The 16,376-nt window shown below is 34.1% G+C and overlaps 2 protein-coding genes across 2 annotated transcripts; both read left to right on the top strand.

The window, feature by feature from the left end:
- Positions 1 to 2,814: 2,814 nt before the first annotated feature.
- On the top strand, positions 2,815 to 4,651 carry LOC131646772 (AAA-ATPase At3g50940-like). The gene is made up of 2 exons (XM_058916737.1): positions 2,815 to 3,885; positions 4,039 to 4,651. The coding sequence occupies exons 1-2, from the start codon at positions 2,854 to 2,856 to the stop codon at positions 4,447 to 4,449; spliced, it is 1,443 nt and encodes a 480-aa protein (XP_058772720.1). The 5' UTR covers positions 2,815 to 2,853; the 3' UTR covers positions 4,450 to 4,651.
- Positions 4,652 to 13,604: 8,953 nt separating this feature from the next.
- On the top strand, positions 13,605 to 15,209 carry LOC131649985 (AAA-ATPase At3g50940-like; the record flags this gene model as incomplete). The annotated part of the gene is made up of 2 exons (XM_058919728.1): positions 13,605 to 14,552; positions 14,675 to 15,209. Coding segments are annotated over 2 exons (1,368 nt in total), but the record flags the coding sequence as incomplete, so codon positions are not given.
- Positions 15,210 to 16,376: the final 1,167 nt, after the last annotated feature.

Genomic DNA, 16,376 nt, shown 5'->3' with positions numbered 1-16,376 from the left:
AGTGGGGTATGCAATTCAACTCCCTAGATGAATTTAGATATGCCATATGTGAATGGTCAGTATTAAATGGGAGAGAAATAACTTTTACCAAAAATGAAAGTGATAGGGTAAGGGTAGTGTGCAGGGCTAATTGTGGGTTTTTAATGCTTTGCTCCAAAGTGGGCCATAAGAGGACTTTTGCTATAAAAACCATAGTAGACAAACACACATGTGCTAGGGTTTTAGACAACAAATCTGCAAATTCAAGCTGAGTGGCTAAGGCGATTTTGAAGAAGATGCAAAGCTCGCAGAATGTTAGAATCACTGATATTATACAAGATCTGAGGCAAAATTACTCAGTTGGAATTACTGTGGCTAGGGTGTGGAAAGCAAAACTCATAGCCAAGAAGATGTTGGAGGGAGATGCTGATAGGAAGTATGCAATATTGAGGCGTTATGCTGCAGAATTGCATAGAGCCAGCACTGGAAACACTCTGTCAATCACTGTTGAAAGGCCAAATCCAACCATCCCACCAAGATTTGGTTCTTTTTATTTCTGCTTTGAAGGATGTAAAAAGGGGTTTATAAATGGTTGTAGGCCTTTTGTTGGTGTGGATGGCTGCCACTTGAAAACCAAGTATGGTGGTCAGTTGCTAATTGTTGTAGGGAGGGACCCTAATGATCAGTATTTTCCACTTGCTTTTGGGGTGGTTGAGACTGAAATAAAAGAAAGCTGGAAATGGTTTATGGAACTGTTGATGAATGATGTGGGCTATAGTAATAGATATGTCTTTATATCAGACCAACAAAAGGTATGTGTTAATGATTTAAGTTACAATTACTTGTTGCAGTGTTTGATGAATATGTTTAATGTATTGTGTGACTAATGGTTGCAATATTTCAGGGTCTTGTTGCAGTGTTTGAAGAGATGTTTGAAATGATTGAGCACAGACTTTGCTTAAGGCATTTATATGCTAATTTCAAAAAAAAAATTGGAGGAGGTGCTCTAATTAGAGATCTCATGATGGAAGCTGCAAAATCCACATACTACCAAGGTTGGCTTCAGAAGATGAATGAGTTAAAGTTGGTAGATCCTAATGCCTGGACATGGTTAATGGGTGTTCCTCCAAAGGCCTGGTGTAAGCATGCTTTCTCCTTTTACCCTAAGTGTGATGTTCTGATGAACAATATTTCTGAATCTTTTAATGCTACCATTTTAAGTGTTAGAGACAATGGTTATTTTGTTATGTAATTGGAACACAATTCAACTGATATGCTTAATTATAAACCAAACTTTTCACCAAAATATAAGACTTTTACTCATTCATTGAACAAACACATCATTACACATCATTACACATCATTTGGAACAACACACATTACATTACATATAAGTGTACATTACACCCAATACAGTCCAAGACATCACCAATGCCACTTTCAGTTGGGAAATTCTTCTCCTCAAAACAGCCTGCTTCAACTTGGTTTTTTCCAAAATTGCTTCTACCAACTCATTCTTCATTTTTGCCAACTCACACCGTTTGCATACCTGTTTGGTGATTTCATCATCCCAAACAAAAATCTCACAACTATTTTCCATCTGCAACGACAATACAATACGACTTAAACCCAGCATTCATTACACATAGGAGACAAACCTCAAATAACCAAAAACTTACCCATGCATTCTTGCACTTCCAGAATTTCCGGTTGCGATTTTTGACGGTGTTAGCTACCCACGTCTTCATAGGACGACTACATCCACATGTAGGGACCTTCGAAATGTACGAGTTGCAGCTACCGATACTTTTGCTAGATTCCATTTGTACGCAGAAGGTAGAAAACGAAGATATAAGTGTCGGAACTGGAGGAACAATAGAGGAAGAAGAAGCGTGGGAGTAAGCCTAACATTTGGGGATTTCCAATCCTCTGCAGATTTACCCTAATTATATCCTACAAGATGCCAGCGTGTCACCCAACGCCACATCAACAGGAAGATTCTGTCCACGTATGCAATATCCAAAGAATCTGGCTCCATAAGGTTTTCCATTGTGGAATCTTTTTTTGTTAAGGGGCCAAGACAAAAAAAAAATTTAATAGGGGGGAAATCAAAACACGCTACTATTGTAGGGGGTGAAAGCTATTTAACCCTTAAAAAAATTAGTCTTCTTATATTTTTTAAATTTTTTTTGAAAAAAATATTTTACATTCTATACAAATTCTATTTGACAATTTCATATTTAACTTTCTTCAATATTCCATATCTCACTTTTACTATTCCACAGTTTTACCAACCAGTATTGCCCTTTCTCTTTCCAACTAATGTCTTTCTTTTTAATTATCTGTCCGCTCTTCTTCCATAATTCACAATCATAATATCTTTTATATGTTTTGGTTAAAAATAAAATGTATGAAAATTATGTTTGTATATATGTTATTATGTTTTGGTGAAAAGAAAGAAACTAAAGTACTGAAATTTTGTTGTTAAATTGAAAAAATATTATGTGATAATAACTATTTACATCTTTAAAGAAAATTAGAAATATATTTTTTTAAATAATTAAGAAAAATACTATTCATACATAAATATTTGCGAATATTTTAAAATCTGCAAATTATCCGCTTAATAGACAACCGCATTCCCGAATGAATATAGAGGGGATAGAATATAATTGATGAAGTTGAAGTTGATAAGGAGTTAATTTAATTATGGAACTTACCTTTGTAAATGTTGATTGGCCAAGAAGATACTTCGACTATAAGTCTCCAATTCATCTTTTTTTTTTTAAATTATATAAAAATATGAAAAATTAAAATAAAGTAGAAACCACTACAAATAGGAGGGAGCACCAAAGTCACAAACACAAAGACACCATGAGATCCCCTATGTTTGGCGGCTTCTCTTCCTCCTTCACAAACATCGGCTCAGCATCATCATGGTTCGAGATATACGCTGCCTTTTCCACATTCATGATGCTCTTAAGAACAGCAATCAACGATCTCATACCCATCAAACTTCGAAACTTCATCATCTCAAAACTCTCATCTTTCTTCACAAATTACCAACCCAACAACCAAGCCTCACTTCAAATCGACCGGTTTTGGGATGGAATCACCAACCATCTCTACTGCGCAGCCAAAGAGTATCTCCCTACTAAAATATCCAACACTTACAAATCCCTCAAAGTTGGCAAACTATCCAAACATCACAACGTTCTCTTTGCTTTTGATGGAAAACAAGTAGTGACGGATGAGTTTGAAGATATCAAAGTTAAATGGAAGCTTGTTGGAAAATCCAAAGATGATGATGAACTTTTAAAAAATCCCAGGAGGCGTCATAATAAGTCGAATGACTACGATGAAAACGGATTTGTGTTAAGTTTTGATGAGAAATATAGGGAAAAAGTAATGAAGAAGTATATTCCACATATTTTAACCACTTATGAAACTTTAAAAGCAGAAAATAGAACTCTCAAGATTCATTCTATGCAATCTGGTTCTTGGATACAAAGTGATTTAACACACCCTGCTTCATTTGAGTCAATTGCTTTAGATCCTGATCTAAAGAAATCTATAATTGATGATATAGATAGGTTCTTGAGGAGGAAGAAGCTTTATCACAAAGTGGGTAAACCTTGGAAACGTGGGTATCTTTTGTATGGTCCACCAGGGACAGGAAAATCTAGTCTTATTGCTGCTATAGCAAAGTACTTGAAATTTGATGTCTATGATTTGGATCTGAGTTCAGTGTTTTCTAACTCGGACCTCATGAGAGTCATGAGAGAGACATCTAACAGATCTATCGTCGTCTTCGAAGATATTGACTGCAATAGTGAGGTGCTTGATCGATCAAAATCAGACCAATTTTCAGATAATGATTTTTTAGACACTCTTGCTGGTGCTAAGGTTTGTTCTCTTACTCTCTATCTTTTTAATTTTGTCACTGTCTTGTACTCGGATTTCTCTGCACAGTTATTATCTGAGCTGACTTAAAATGATCTACGAAATCTTTATGTTAAACATGCAAGTAATTTTTGTTTTGTTGAAATTTTGGATCAGATGGTTAAGACAAAGTTTACTCTTTCGGGTCTTCTTAATTATGTGGATGGATTGTGGTCGGGCTGTGGAGAGGAAAGAATTTTGATATTTACTACAAATCATAAAGACAAAGTTGATTCTGCGTTGCTGCGTCCCGGTCGAATGGATATGCATATTCACTTGTCATTTCTTAAAGGCAAGGCGTTTAGAATCTTAGCTTCTAATTATTTGGACATTGAAGAACAACATGGTCCACTTATTGAACAAATTGAGGAGCTATTGGGAAAAGTTGATGTCACGCCTGCAGTAGCAGCAGAGTATTTGTTGAGAAGTGAGGATCCTAATGTTGCTCTTGAAGGACTTGTTAAATTTCTTCAAGAAATTGATGTTTCAAAAGTTGTTGTAAATGAAGAGAATAATCAGAAAGTTTAAAAGCTTCTACTTGGTGAAAAATTGACATTAAGAATTGCTTTTGTAATAGTAATGTTTATTTGAGGTAGTGTGCTCTGGTGATGTTGTAGTATTTATTTAAGATATGCATTTGTACTTGTAAAACTTCAATGGTAAATGATTGGTAGATTCTAATATGTAGAACTGTACTTTCAGCTCATTTTTAATTAAAATAAGTTGTTATCTCCAATTTGAAAGATTTTCCTACTCAAGATCCTTGGTTTGTATGTGTCAAAAAAAAATGTAAGAATTTAATTAACTCTATTGAGTCGAAGAGTAGCTCTGGTTCGACATAATTTATGTATGTCGTCGAAATATGTTCACATGCTGACGTCGAAGACCTACACAATATAGTCGAATTGTGTTCTAGTATGTGAGTGTCAAAATGCTAAGGCTGTTAGTATTTTGAATTGAGTCTGTTTGTTATGTCCAATTATTTAAGTTAGCTTGTAATGGGTATTTCATTAGCTTAGTATGTTAGGTTTATTATAAATAGCATACTAGTCTCTTATCACTATATACTACAAATCCTAATTTAGGGTGAGATGGTTGTTTGTTATTCTTGTAACACTTGTAATTTTGATTGAAAGAGTAAGTAAAGAATAGTAGTTATAATCAATTCTTTGTGTTCTTATTGCTCTGCTACTTTTTCTTACCCTTGTGAGTTTCTTGCCGAAGGAAACCTAGTATACTTTGTGATTCCGACATCGTTTTTCACAACAAATTGGTGCGGTGAGCGTGGAGAAGATTCCTTTAACAAAATATGAGATTAAAAAGTTCACCGGAGTGAACGATTTCAGTCTGTGGCACTTGAAGATGAAAGCCCTACTGGTTCAACAGGCTTGTTTGGAAGCGTTGAAGGGAGCGACGATTATGGACGTTACGTTAATGGAAAAAGAAAAGACAACCATGATAGAGAAATCCCACAACACAATTGTTTTGAGCCTTGGTGATAAGGTTCTTCGACAGGTATCAAAGAAGACGACGACATCACGGTTATGTTGAAACTTGAAAGTTTGTACATGACCAAATCGTTGGTAAATCGATTCTACCTGAAGCAAGCTTTGTATTCATTCAAAACGATTGAAGACAAAGTGTTGGCTGAGCAGTTGGATATGTTCAACAAGCTTATTCTCGATCTTGAAAATATTGATGTGAAGATCGATGATGAAGATCAAGCGTTGTTGTTGTGCGCTTTGCCAAGAACATATGCTCACTTCAAATAAACTCTCTTGTTGTATGGAAGAGAGTCACTGACCTTTGAAGAAGTTCAATCAGCCTTGTCTTCTAATGACTTGAACGAACGAAAGGAGCATAATCCTTCGACGGTTGGTGAAGCTTTGGCTGTTAAGGGAAAATACTTGCGAAAGGATGGTAAGTTCGACAAGAAGAAAGATAAAAGTCAGCAGAAGTCTTACAATGGTGAAGCATCTAGTATTCGATGCCATCACTATAAGAAGGAGAGTCATACAAGAAAAGTGTGCCCTGAACGCCTGAAAGATCATAGAGGTAAGGATAATGGCAACGCGACCATTGTTCAAGATGATTTTGAATCATCTGATGTTCTTGTGATTAGAAGCAGTGACTCAAGTACGGAGTGGATTATGGTTTCAAGTTGCACTTGACACATGACTCCAAACAAATACTTGTTCGAGGAACTATGTGATCAAGATGGTGGATCTATATTGCTGGGAAACAACAAAGCTTTCAAGATTGCAGGTGTTGGATATGTGAGATTCAAGCTCCATGATGAGTCAATAAGGTTGTTGACTGAAGTCAGGTATGTACTTGATTTGAAGGGAAATATGATTTCTCTTGGTGAATTCAACAAGAAATGATATGTTTTTCAAGGAAAGAAAAGTATCCTAAGAGTCATGAAGGGTCGAAGGAAGGCTTGAGAGACGTGAAGAAATAAGGCTTGTATATCCTTGAGACTGAAGTTGTAAGTGGTTCGACAAATGTTGCATCCACAAAACCTTTATCGAAGACAGAAATTTGGCACATGAGATTGGGCCATGTCAGTGAAAGGGGTTTGGTCGAATTGGGAAAATAAAATCTGCTTGGTGGAGACAAAGTCGAAAAGCTAAAGTTTTATAAACCAGATGTACTTAGAAAATCTTGAATATTGAAGTTCAACAAAGGAAAACAAAGAACACATGAATCCCTTGATTACATCCATGCTGAACTTTGGGGGCCTGCAAGGTGTCCATCATATTCAAGAGCAAGGTATTTTCTATCCATAGTTCATGATTCCAGAGAATTAGGGGTATTGATCTAAAAGACTAAGGATGAAACTTTTGAGAATTTCAAATGTAGGAAGACTCTGGTCGAAAATCAGACTGGCAGAAAGGTCAAGAGGTTGAGAACCGATAATGGCCTTGAATTTTGCAATGAGGCGTTCGACAGTTTTTGTGCTGCCTCTGGTATTGCAAGGCATATAACTACTACAGGTACTCCACAACAAAATAGTTTGGCTGAAAGGTTCAATCGAACCATTTTGGAAAGAGTGAGATGCATTTTGGCTAGTGTTGGATTAAATAAAGTGTTTTGGGCTGAGATTGTTTCGACAGCAACATATTTGATAAATATATGTCCTTCGACTGTGTTAGATATGAAGATGCTTGAAGATGTTTGGACGAGACATTCTCCAGATCTCGACAAACTGAGAGTATTTGGCTGCTTAGTCTATGTTCATATTAAGCATGACAAAGTCGAACCTAGAGCTCTAAAATGCATGTTCATGGGATACCCTGAAGGAGTCAAAGCTTATAGGCTATGGTGCTTAGAGCCAAGTCACAGGATGAGTATCACCAGTCGAGATGTAGTTTTCAATGAAGCTGAAATGACTTTTAAGAAAACTGATGATGTAGGTCGAAGTGCAAAAATATCTAATGAAGAGTTAGAACAGGTAGAGATTCCTATTGGGGAGGAGCATGTTGATGCTGAATTGCATATCCCAAATGAAGTCGAAAAAGAATCAGAAGATGTTGAGGAAGTTGAGGAAACTATCGATGATTACCTATTGTCAAGAGATAGGTCGAGAAGAGTCATCAAGCCACCTCAGAGAATTGGGTATGCAGATCTTATAGCTTATGCCTTAATCTCTGAAATTAAGGTTCTAGACGAAGAACCTAGAGACTATAAGGAAATTATGAGGAGTCGAAATAAGACTGAATGGCTGAGGGCCATGAATGATGGGATGAAATCTCTTCATGATAATCACACTTGGGAACTAATCAAGAAACCTGCATGTAGTTCATCTTATGCATGTGGAGGAAAAAGAAATGGGAAAACTTCTCTAAAACGTCATCTTGAAGTTTGTAAGAAAGTTAGTTTTGGAGATGTTGGTCAGATGATGTTAAACATGCAAGGAAAGCTAAAATCGTTAAAGGTTTATAATCTGGTATCTCATAAAATGTGTGCTTGGCTAATTATCAAGTGAGAGCTTCCTTTTAAATTTATTGAGTTTGAAGAGCTTATAACTTGGCCTAAGTACTTGAATTATGATTACATTCCTATCATTAAATACCGTCAAGGCTAATGTTGTGAGAATATACAAAAGGGAAAAGAAAAAGATGGGAAAAGGAAAAGATTAAGATAGCAATGGCCAACAGTCCTTGTAGGATTTCTTTAACTTCTGAATTGTGGACATCAATTAATACTTAGGGTTATATTACTGTAATTGCTCATTATATTGATAAAACTTGAAAGTTAAATAGTAAAATCCTCAACTTTTGTCACATGCATCCTCCTCACACTAGTTTTGAGTTGTGTAAAAGAATATTTGAGTTTTTGACTGATTGGGAATAGAGAAGAAGATTTTTACCATTACTTTGTATAATGCTTCTAAAAATAATGTCATGCAACAAACTTTGAAGATTCAACTAGCCTTGTAAAATTGGTTGTTATGTAAAAGGGAGTTCTTTCATATCTTTTTTTCTGCACATATCTTAAATCTAATTGTGTAGAGGGTCTTAAAGTAGCTTCCGGTGATTTGTAAAATATTAAGGAAAGTGTTAAACATGTGAAGGGTTTAGAAAGTAGGATGATAAAATTTAAGTATTGCATTGATATGGTTGGCAACATTGATGTATCAAGTGGGTTGGTTACAAATGTGCCTACAAGATGAAATTCAACATATTTGATGCTTAAAAGTACTCTTAAATATCAACGTGCATTTGAAATTTATTTAATATTCAAATATTCTTAGGTAGATGTCAATTAAAAATAAAATTTGTTTCATATTCGAATATTATTTATTTCATAATATGTAAATAAATAATATTTTGTTTTGCAAAATAATTTTTTGTTGAGTTTTGCTTTGACAAAGATTTTTCTTATAAATAACATACTTTTATTTATCAATAAACTGCTAATTATATGAGGCGATCGAAAGATGCAATCAAAGTCAACAAGCAGACCAAAATAAAATTCTCCTTACATTATAAATAACACAACGTGTGTTCTAAGCTTGGAAATCATCCAACTCCTATATATATCAAATAGTCAATGACTTTTGGTCCTTTGACAAAGAATATTTGATAATATTTATTTATGTTTATTAGAAAAAATAAAATATTTGAAAATAAGACATAAATAAAAAAATTACTTATTTCAAATAATAAATAATTATATATTATAAAGAAGACGTAAATAAATATTTAGATAGAAAGTAAATATTTAGGTACAACAAAATGAATATTTTTAAATAAGAAAGTATATAAATAGTTATATATTATTCAAAAATAAATATTTTTAAATAAGAAAGTATTTAAAAGTAAGATATAAATAAATATTTCTAAATCAGACATAAATGAATATTTCAAAATTAGTAAGTATTTAAAAATAAGACATAAATAAATATTTAAGAATAAGACATAAATAAATATTTCTAAGTAAATTAAAAGTTTTATGCATTATTTCTAAATAGTTTCTTATGTATTATTTGAAATAAATAAATATCTATTTATGTCTTATTTTTATATATTTACTTATTTATAATAATACATAACTAAATATTATAAATCTTCTCTTGTCAAAATAAAACACAAGAAAACACTCTTTTTTAAAATAAAATATTATTTCTTTACATATTTTGAAATAAATAATAACTTATATATAAAATAAATTTCAAATATAATAATTTTAATTTTAAAATAAAAATTTACACAGTAAATTAATGTTATTAAATATGAAATATAAATTAATTAAAATAAAAGTGTAAGTGAGAGAGGGAAAGAGATACTTGAATAAAAGTTTAGTTAAAATGATTATATATATATATATATATATATATATATATATATATATATATATATATATATATATATATATATATATATATATATATATATATATATATATATACACTACAAAAAATCACGTCTGTAGCGACGTGGAATCCATGACACAACATGGAAATTAAAATAAATGGTGAAGATTATAGAGAGGGCATATCATATGAGAATGACTTTTTTATATGAGAATGTGAGAATGAATCTGAACCATTGGATTTTAAAATAAATGGTGAAGATTATGGGTGAATCTTTTTTTTCTCTCTCCTACATTTTGAAATAAATGATGCAGGAGAGAGAAAAAAAAGACTCATCCATAATCTTCATCATTTATTTTAAAATCTAATGGTTCAGATTCATTCTCACATTCTCATATAAAAAAGTCATTCTCATATGATATGCCCTATATATATATATATATATATATATATATATATATATATATATATATTTATATGAAAAATGTTAGATATAGGTATGATAATCCTGGATATCTTCAAGAATCGTGTTCGTTCACTTTCCGAACAAAGTATTTCGACCCTATTCTTGTCTAGGTTCACGAAATCTTTGCGGGGATAATTCTCGAAGAACAATCTGTTTCTGACAATGGAGAATAGATCAGAATGTAGAGGAAGTATGTTTTTCGTCTTCGAAACCGAGGCCAAATGACTCCTTATATAGAAGATCAACAATAGAAACCGAAATAACACACATGTTCGGTAAAAACAGTTATGTTGGTTGGGAAACGACGCACCTGTTCGGTAAAACGGTTATGTCGGCAGGGCGCTGCCCCGCACCCCACCAGGGGCTCCGCCCCTTGCAACCCCGTTTCTATTATTCGTATTCAATTGCACGTTTGGCTCTACGAGCGTGCACTCCGCACTACCCTAACTCGTTTCAAGCTTAACGCATAATTGCATCGGCCTACAGTAAATCACATTATTACCAAAATACATTGATGATACTAAAATCACCAACAGAAAATAAATTATGTAATATATATAAATTCTGTAGGAAATTTATCAAATCGAGCGGCCTATTTCAGTAGTAAGAGTCTCGATGGGGAACTTTTTAAAATTAGAAAAAGATAAAATAATACTTACTATTTATATATTTTTAATTATAAATACTATAACAAAAAAAAAAAAAGATATTTCATCCATTTGACTAAACCCTTCAGAATCCTCTTTAGGAATAAAAACAAACAATTCAAAATTCTCTTTTATTCAATTCTGTTTTTTTTTTTTTTCAAAGTCTTTCCTCTTTTTTCAACCCTTAATTTTCTCATTTGTTTCCTTACTTTTTCTTAAATCACTGTTTAAAAAAGTTAGAATCTTATAATATTTTAGTTTGTTACTTTTTTAAAACAACAGTTGTTTTCTTGTTTTTCTCAAATTAAAATTCCACCATGAAAATAGAGATTCAAAACTGCCTTTTAAAAATACCTATCAGAAACCCTATAAATAAACAAGAATCTCTCTACTCTTTCACACATCTTCCTCACTCTTCACATCATCATCATCATGACTAATCGTTCTTATCCCTCTTTTGCAAACATTGGTTCAGCATCGTCATGGTTCGAAATATACGCTGCTTTTTCCACGTTCATGATGATTTTCAGAACTGCAATCAACGATCTCATACTGTTATGAACATAACTTTGGGGCTAAGAGAAATAGAGAAATACTACTACTAAAAAATACTAACAACTATAAAATTAATTTCTTCATTCATTTTCTTGATTCTCATTACATTCACCAACCATCTATTTATAACATAAACATAACCTAATCTAGATCCTTCTAAAGCATGATGACTCACTATTATTAATTATAATAGGCTTATAGAACTTGGGCCTAATTCATTACATTCCACCGATCTTGAAAAAACAACCTTGTCCTCAAGGTTGTAAATATAATGTTAAAGTTGCTTCCAGGATCCCACTGCCTAAACTGAAGAATTATAACAGCAAATTTATCTTGAGACAACCCATTCAAAAAGATCTTTCTTGTCTCCAATTCATGAGGCAATGCAGAATTTGGAATGAACACATTAAAAGCATAAATGGTGCCAAAGACAACTACATCTCCAATCCACTGTTCTGAGCTAAGAGGATGAGCGAACCACACACATGATAAAATAATGCTCACCAACTGTCTAGTTGTCATTATGGTAGCAATTGTTAGAGCACCAAAGGTGAGAATCGTGTAAGAAATAAAAAATTGACCTAAGAAGGCCAACGAATAATCATTTCCTTGATATCTCTTCTGCATTATCAGAGTCCCAGACCTCATTCTTTTGGCTATACTTGCAGTAGATCTTATAGCTAATAGTATCACAAGTTGACAACTAGTGGCACACCTATCAAAGAATTGAGATTGATTTTCTTTTCCTCTATCCCATGGAATCTTCAAAGGGTATTGCCAATATTTGGGCAAAACATCCATAACAGTCCCAAAATTATTATCAATGCTAAGAACTAAAGCACCATTGGCAATCAGTTGATCCAATTGAGCAATTGAAATTCTATTAGCTGGAAGGAAAACAATGGAAGGGATTCCAACAGATGCACAATAAGAAGATAAAGCAGCAGAAGTGTCACTGGTAGAAACATATCCAACAGCAACAACATGGCAATTTATTTTTCTAGCAAGAACATTCATACCTAGATCCTTGAAACTACCAGTATGGCTAGTACCACAATTATTAAACCACCAATTGTTCATGCCTAGAAACTGTTTGTCAAAATGTTTAGCCCAGAAAAGATTAGAGTTACCTTTAAAAGCGCTAACGATGTCGTCATCATCGACCTCAGGTAGAGCCCAAATATTACTCCATACATCAAAATCATAAGGCCATGTGGTTTTACCGACGCGGGCATCGAAGAGGTTATGCTGGTAAGTGCCATCGAATTTCTTGAGAGTGTCGAGGATATGTTGGTAAGCGCCATCGAATTTCTTGAGAGTGTCGAGGTCATGCTGCACATCGCGGAGGCCAAGAGCGTGAAAGGTTGGAATCAGATTTGGAAGAGGTTTCGTTTGCTTCAGTGGTAGATCCGGCGGCTTTGGTGGCGGAGATGGTCCCAGAAGTTGATTAGAACTAGTTGTCAGTGATGGCGATGAGTGATGTGAGAACGTGTTTGGAGGTTTTAAGGGTGACGACGGTGCTAGAGGTTGATCAGAGATCGTCGTCGGCATTGGCTCCGGTGGTGACTTTGTTTCGTCAGAAGACGGATTTGGTTGCTCTGTTTGTTTTCTGCCCAGATCCGGAATTTCTTCAATGTTCTCCTCAACATGTTTAGGGTTAAGATCTATTGATTCATACACATTGAGTTGCTTTGGTTGTTTTTTGAACAGATCTGATGATGTATGTGAATACCACAATGGATTTGGTGTTGGGTGTTGCTGAGGATGAAGTTGATGAATGAAAATTTCGCGAGGTTGTGGTGTAGTTTGTTGTTGAATATGAGGTGTGATGGGTGAACTAAAATTTGGTGGAGGAAAACGTGATCGGAGATGATGAAATTCAGTTCTGAGGTTGTTGATGCTTGCTGAAAAATTAAGTTGAAATGATTGTTGGTTTTGGAGGAGTTGAGTAAGGGAGGCGGAGAGTTCTTCCATGGAAGGAGAAGGTGGAGTCATGGCTTTTCTCTCAATGAAAGCACCATTTATTATGAACATAACTTTGGGGCTAAGAGAAATAGAGAAATACTACTACTAAAAAATACTAACAACTATAAAATTAATTTCTTCATTCATTTTCTTGATTCTCATTACATTCACCAACCATCTATTTATAACATAAACATAACCTAATCTAGATCCTTCTAAAGCATGATGACTCACTATTATTAATTATAATAGGCTTATAGAACTTGGGCCTAATTCATTACACATACCCTTAAAACTTCGAAACTTCATCCTCTCAAAGCTACAAGAATTCTTCTCAGGTTATCGACCCAGTAACGAAGTCTCACTTCTAATCGATCAGATTTGGGACGGAAATACCAACAATCTCTTCTATGCAGCCAAAGAGTATCTTCCTACTAAAATATCAAACACTTATAAATCTCTCAAAGTTGGAAAAATATCTGATCATGACAACCTTCTCTTAGCTTTTGACGGAAAGCAACAAGTGTTGGATGAATTTGAAGGCATCAAGATTAAATGGATGCTTATTCAAAAACCCGATAACGATAACCACGGTTTTCAAAGTCCCAATCCCGTTAGAAAAATAGGAGATCTAGGTTATGGTTATCCCAAAGCATCTCGCAAGGCAAAAGAATCTACTGAGAATGGATTTGTGTTAAGTTTCGATGAGAAACATAGAGATAAAATAATGGAGAAATATATTCCACATGTTTTAAGCACTTATGAAGCTATAAAAGCAGGTAACAGAACTCTCAAGATCCATTCCATGCAAGATGGGCATTGGCAACACAGTGATTTTAACCATCCTGCTTCATTTGATTCACTTGCTTTGGATCCTGATCTAAAGAAATCTATAATTGATGATATTGATAGGTTTTTGAGTAGGAAAAAGTTTTACAAAAAAGTGGGCAAGCCATGGAAACGCGGTTACCTATTGTATGGGCCACCAGGGACAGGAAAATCTAGTCTTATTGCTGCTATAGCAAAGTACTTGAAATTTGATGTCTATGATTTGGATCTTAGTTTGGTGTATTGTAACTCACAACTCACTACATTAATGAGAGGAACATCTAACAGATCCATCATTGTTGTTGAAGACATTGACTGCAACAAAGAGGTGCTTAATCGATCAAAGGCTCAGGTTTGTTGTTTTTCTTTTGTCCATTATCTTACTTGTTTTTCTTTTGTATTGCACCAAAGTTCCGTGTTATTACATAATTTTTAATAATTATTTTTACAATTTTTTAAGTTAATATGGCACAGGCATATGAGGGGGCATATCCGGGTTTTGGACAAGCTGATACAAAAACGTTTACTATGTCGGGTCTTCTTAATTGTATGGATGGTTTGTGGTCAAGCTTTGGTGATGAACGCATTTTCATATTTACTACAAATCATAAAGACAAAGTTGATTCTGCATTGTTGCGTCCTGGTCGAATGGATAAGCATATTCACCTCTCCTTCCTCGAAACCAAGGCATTCAAAATCTTAGCTTCTAACTATTTGGACATTGAAGAACAACATCAGTCACTCATTCAACAAGTTGAAGAGCTATTGGAAAAAGTAGATGTCACCCCTGCTGTAGTGGCTGAACATTTGTTGAGAAATGAGGATGCTAAGGTTGTTCTAGAAGGACTTTTTGAATTTCTTCATGAAATTTCAATAGAGGAGAATGAAGAATAATGTTGGGAATTTTATTTGTATAGTTATTTCATATCTTGTAATGTTTATCATTAGATACTCAAAATTTTGTTAGAAAGTCTGCACATGTATTCTCTTTGCAGAAAGTATCCTTAAATCGGACATCAATTTTATGCTTTAAGTTTTTGTAAGTCTTAATTTTTGTTTTTTATGTTTTTAACAATTCAAAGATTTTGATTAATTCAAAAAATTAATAATACATGGCGATCGTTCGGATTTAGCCATCAATAAAACAAACGAAGCTAAATAACTCCTAACACATCATCAATTTTGTTATGTGTTCTAAACTTCTATCATCCCGTATAAACAATCATGTCAATTATGTTCTTCCCAATATCGGCCTTATCCACAGTGTTTCCAAAGCAAATATCATTATGATACTTCCACACGCCGTAGATAAATTCAGTAGCAGCAAGTTTGATTGTGGCTGTCCTCCAGGCTCCTGCCCTTTCCTTTGCTATTATGCAATATCCACTTAAGTTCTTCATTTCATTTTTTGGATCATTCTTCATTTGAATCCACTTAAGCATTATGCACGTGATCCTTTTCATCTCATCACTGTAAAAGAAGAAGAGGTGGTTAAGAATTTCTTTCTGGTTACAAAAATTACACCTACTATTATCCATCCTATCATACTCAATAATCTACCCTTTGTAAAACCTTCTTCCGGCAAGCATGTCATAGTGTCATCAATGCTCTCGGACGTGCTGCATTATTAAGCATCATCTTGCTCCAAGAAACCTCTTGTTCCCCGTACTTACACAAACGTCATTTGAAATTTCCTCGTGCGGCTCATTTGGTGCCATAGGCTCTGCATATTGACAATTATCTCTCTCTATTGGAGAATTTGCTTCATTATCCGAGAAGTATTGGTTTGATCTTTTCTTCCATCGTGTTACTTTTCTTTAGGTACTATATGTGTGGATCCACTTTACCCATAAGCTATGAAATTCTGGTGTTTAGATCTCAAATGTCCTAAGAGATGTCGAGATTAAGAAATCTAAACAATACACAGTGACAAGGTATATAAAAGTGCAGTGTAGAAACTTTAAAGAACACAAATAAGTGCTCATCCAGTTCGGTATAAACAATACCTACTCTGGAGACTACCAAACCAGGGATAACTCCACTATAATAGTATTAATTCGAAGTACTATGCAAAAAACCTCCAATTCACATGTAAAAAACCTCTGGTTTACTGACTTCTCACTTAATCACTACCCGTGCTATACTTATATCTAAGACTCACCTAGTGTGAGGCCCT

The sequence above is a fragment of the Vicia villosa genome, linkage group LG2 (genome assembly GCF_029867415.1).
Source record: "Vicia villosa cultivar HV-30 ecotype Madison, WI linkage group LG2, Vvil1.0, whole genome shotgun sequence".
NCBI lineage: Eukaryota > Viridiplantae > Streptophyta > Magnoliopsida > Fabales > Fabaceae > Vicia > Vicia villosa.
Note: the sequence above shows the minus strand (reverse complement) of the source record. Positions and strands in the feature narration are given on the sequence as shown.

Bases quoted from the DNA above. Each gene is read 5' to 3' on its own strand.
- LOC131646772 (XM_058916737.1), top strand. From the start codon at position 2,854: ATGAGATCCCCTATGTTTGGCGGCTTCTCTTCCTCCTTCACAAACATC. The intron at 3,886-4,038 runs GTTTGTTCTCTT...ATTTTGGATCAG, and splicing joins ACACTCTTGCTGGTGCTAAG to ATGGTTAAGACAAAGTTTAC.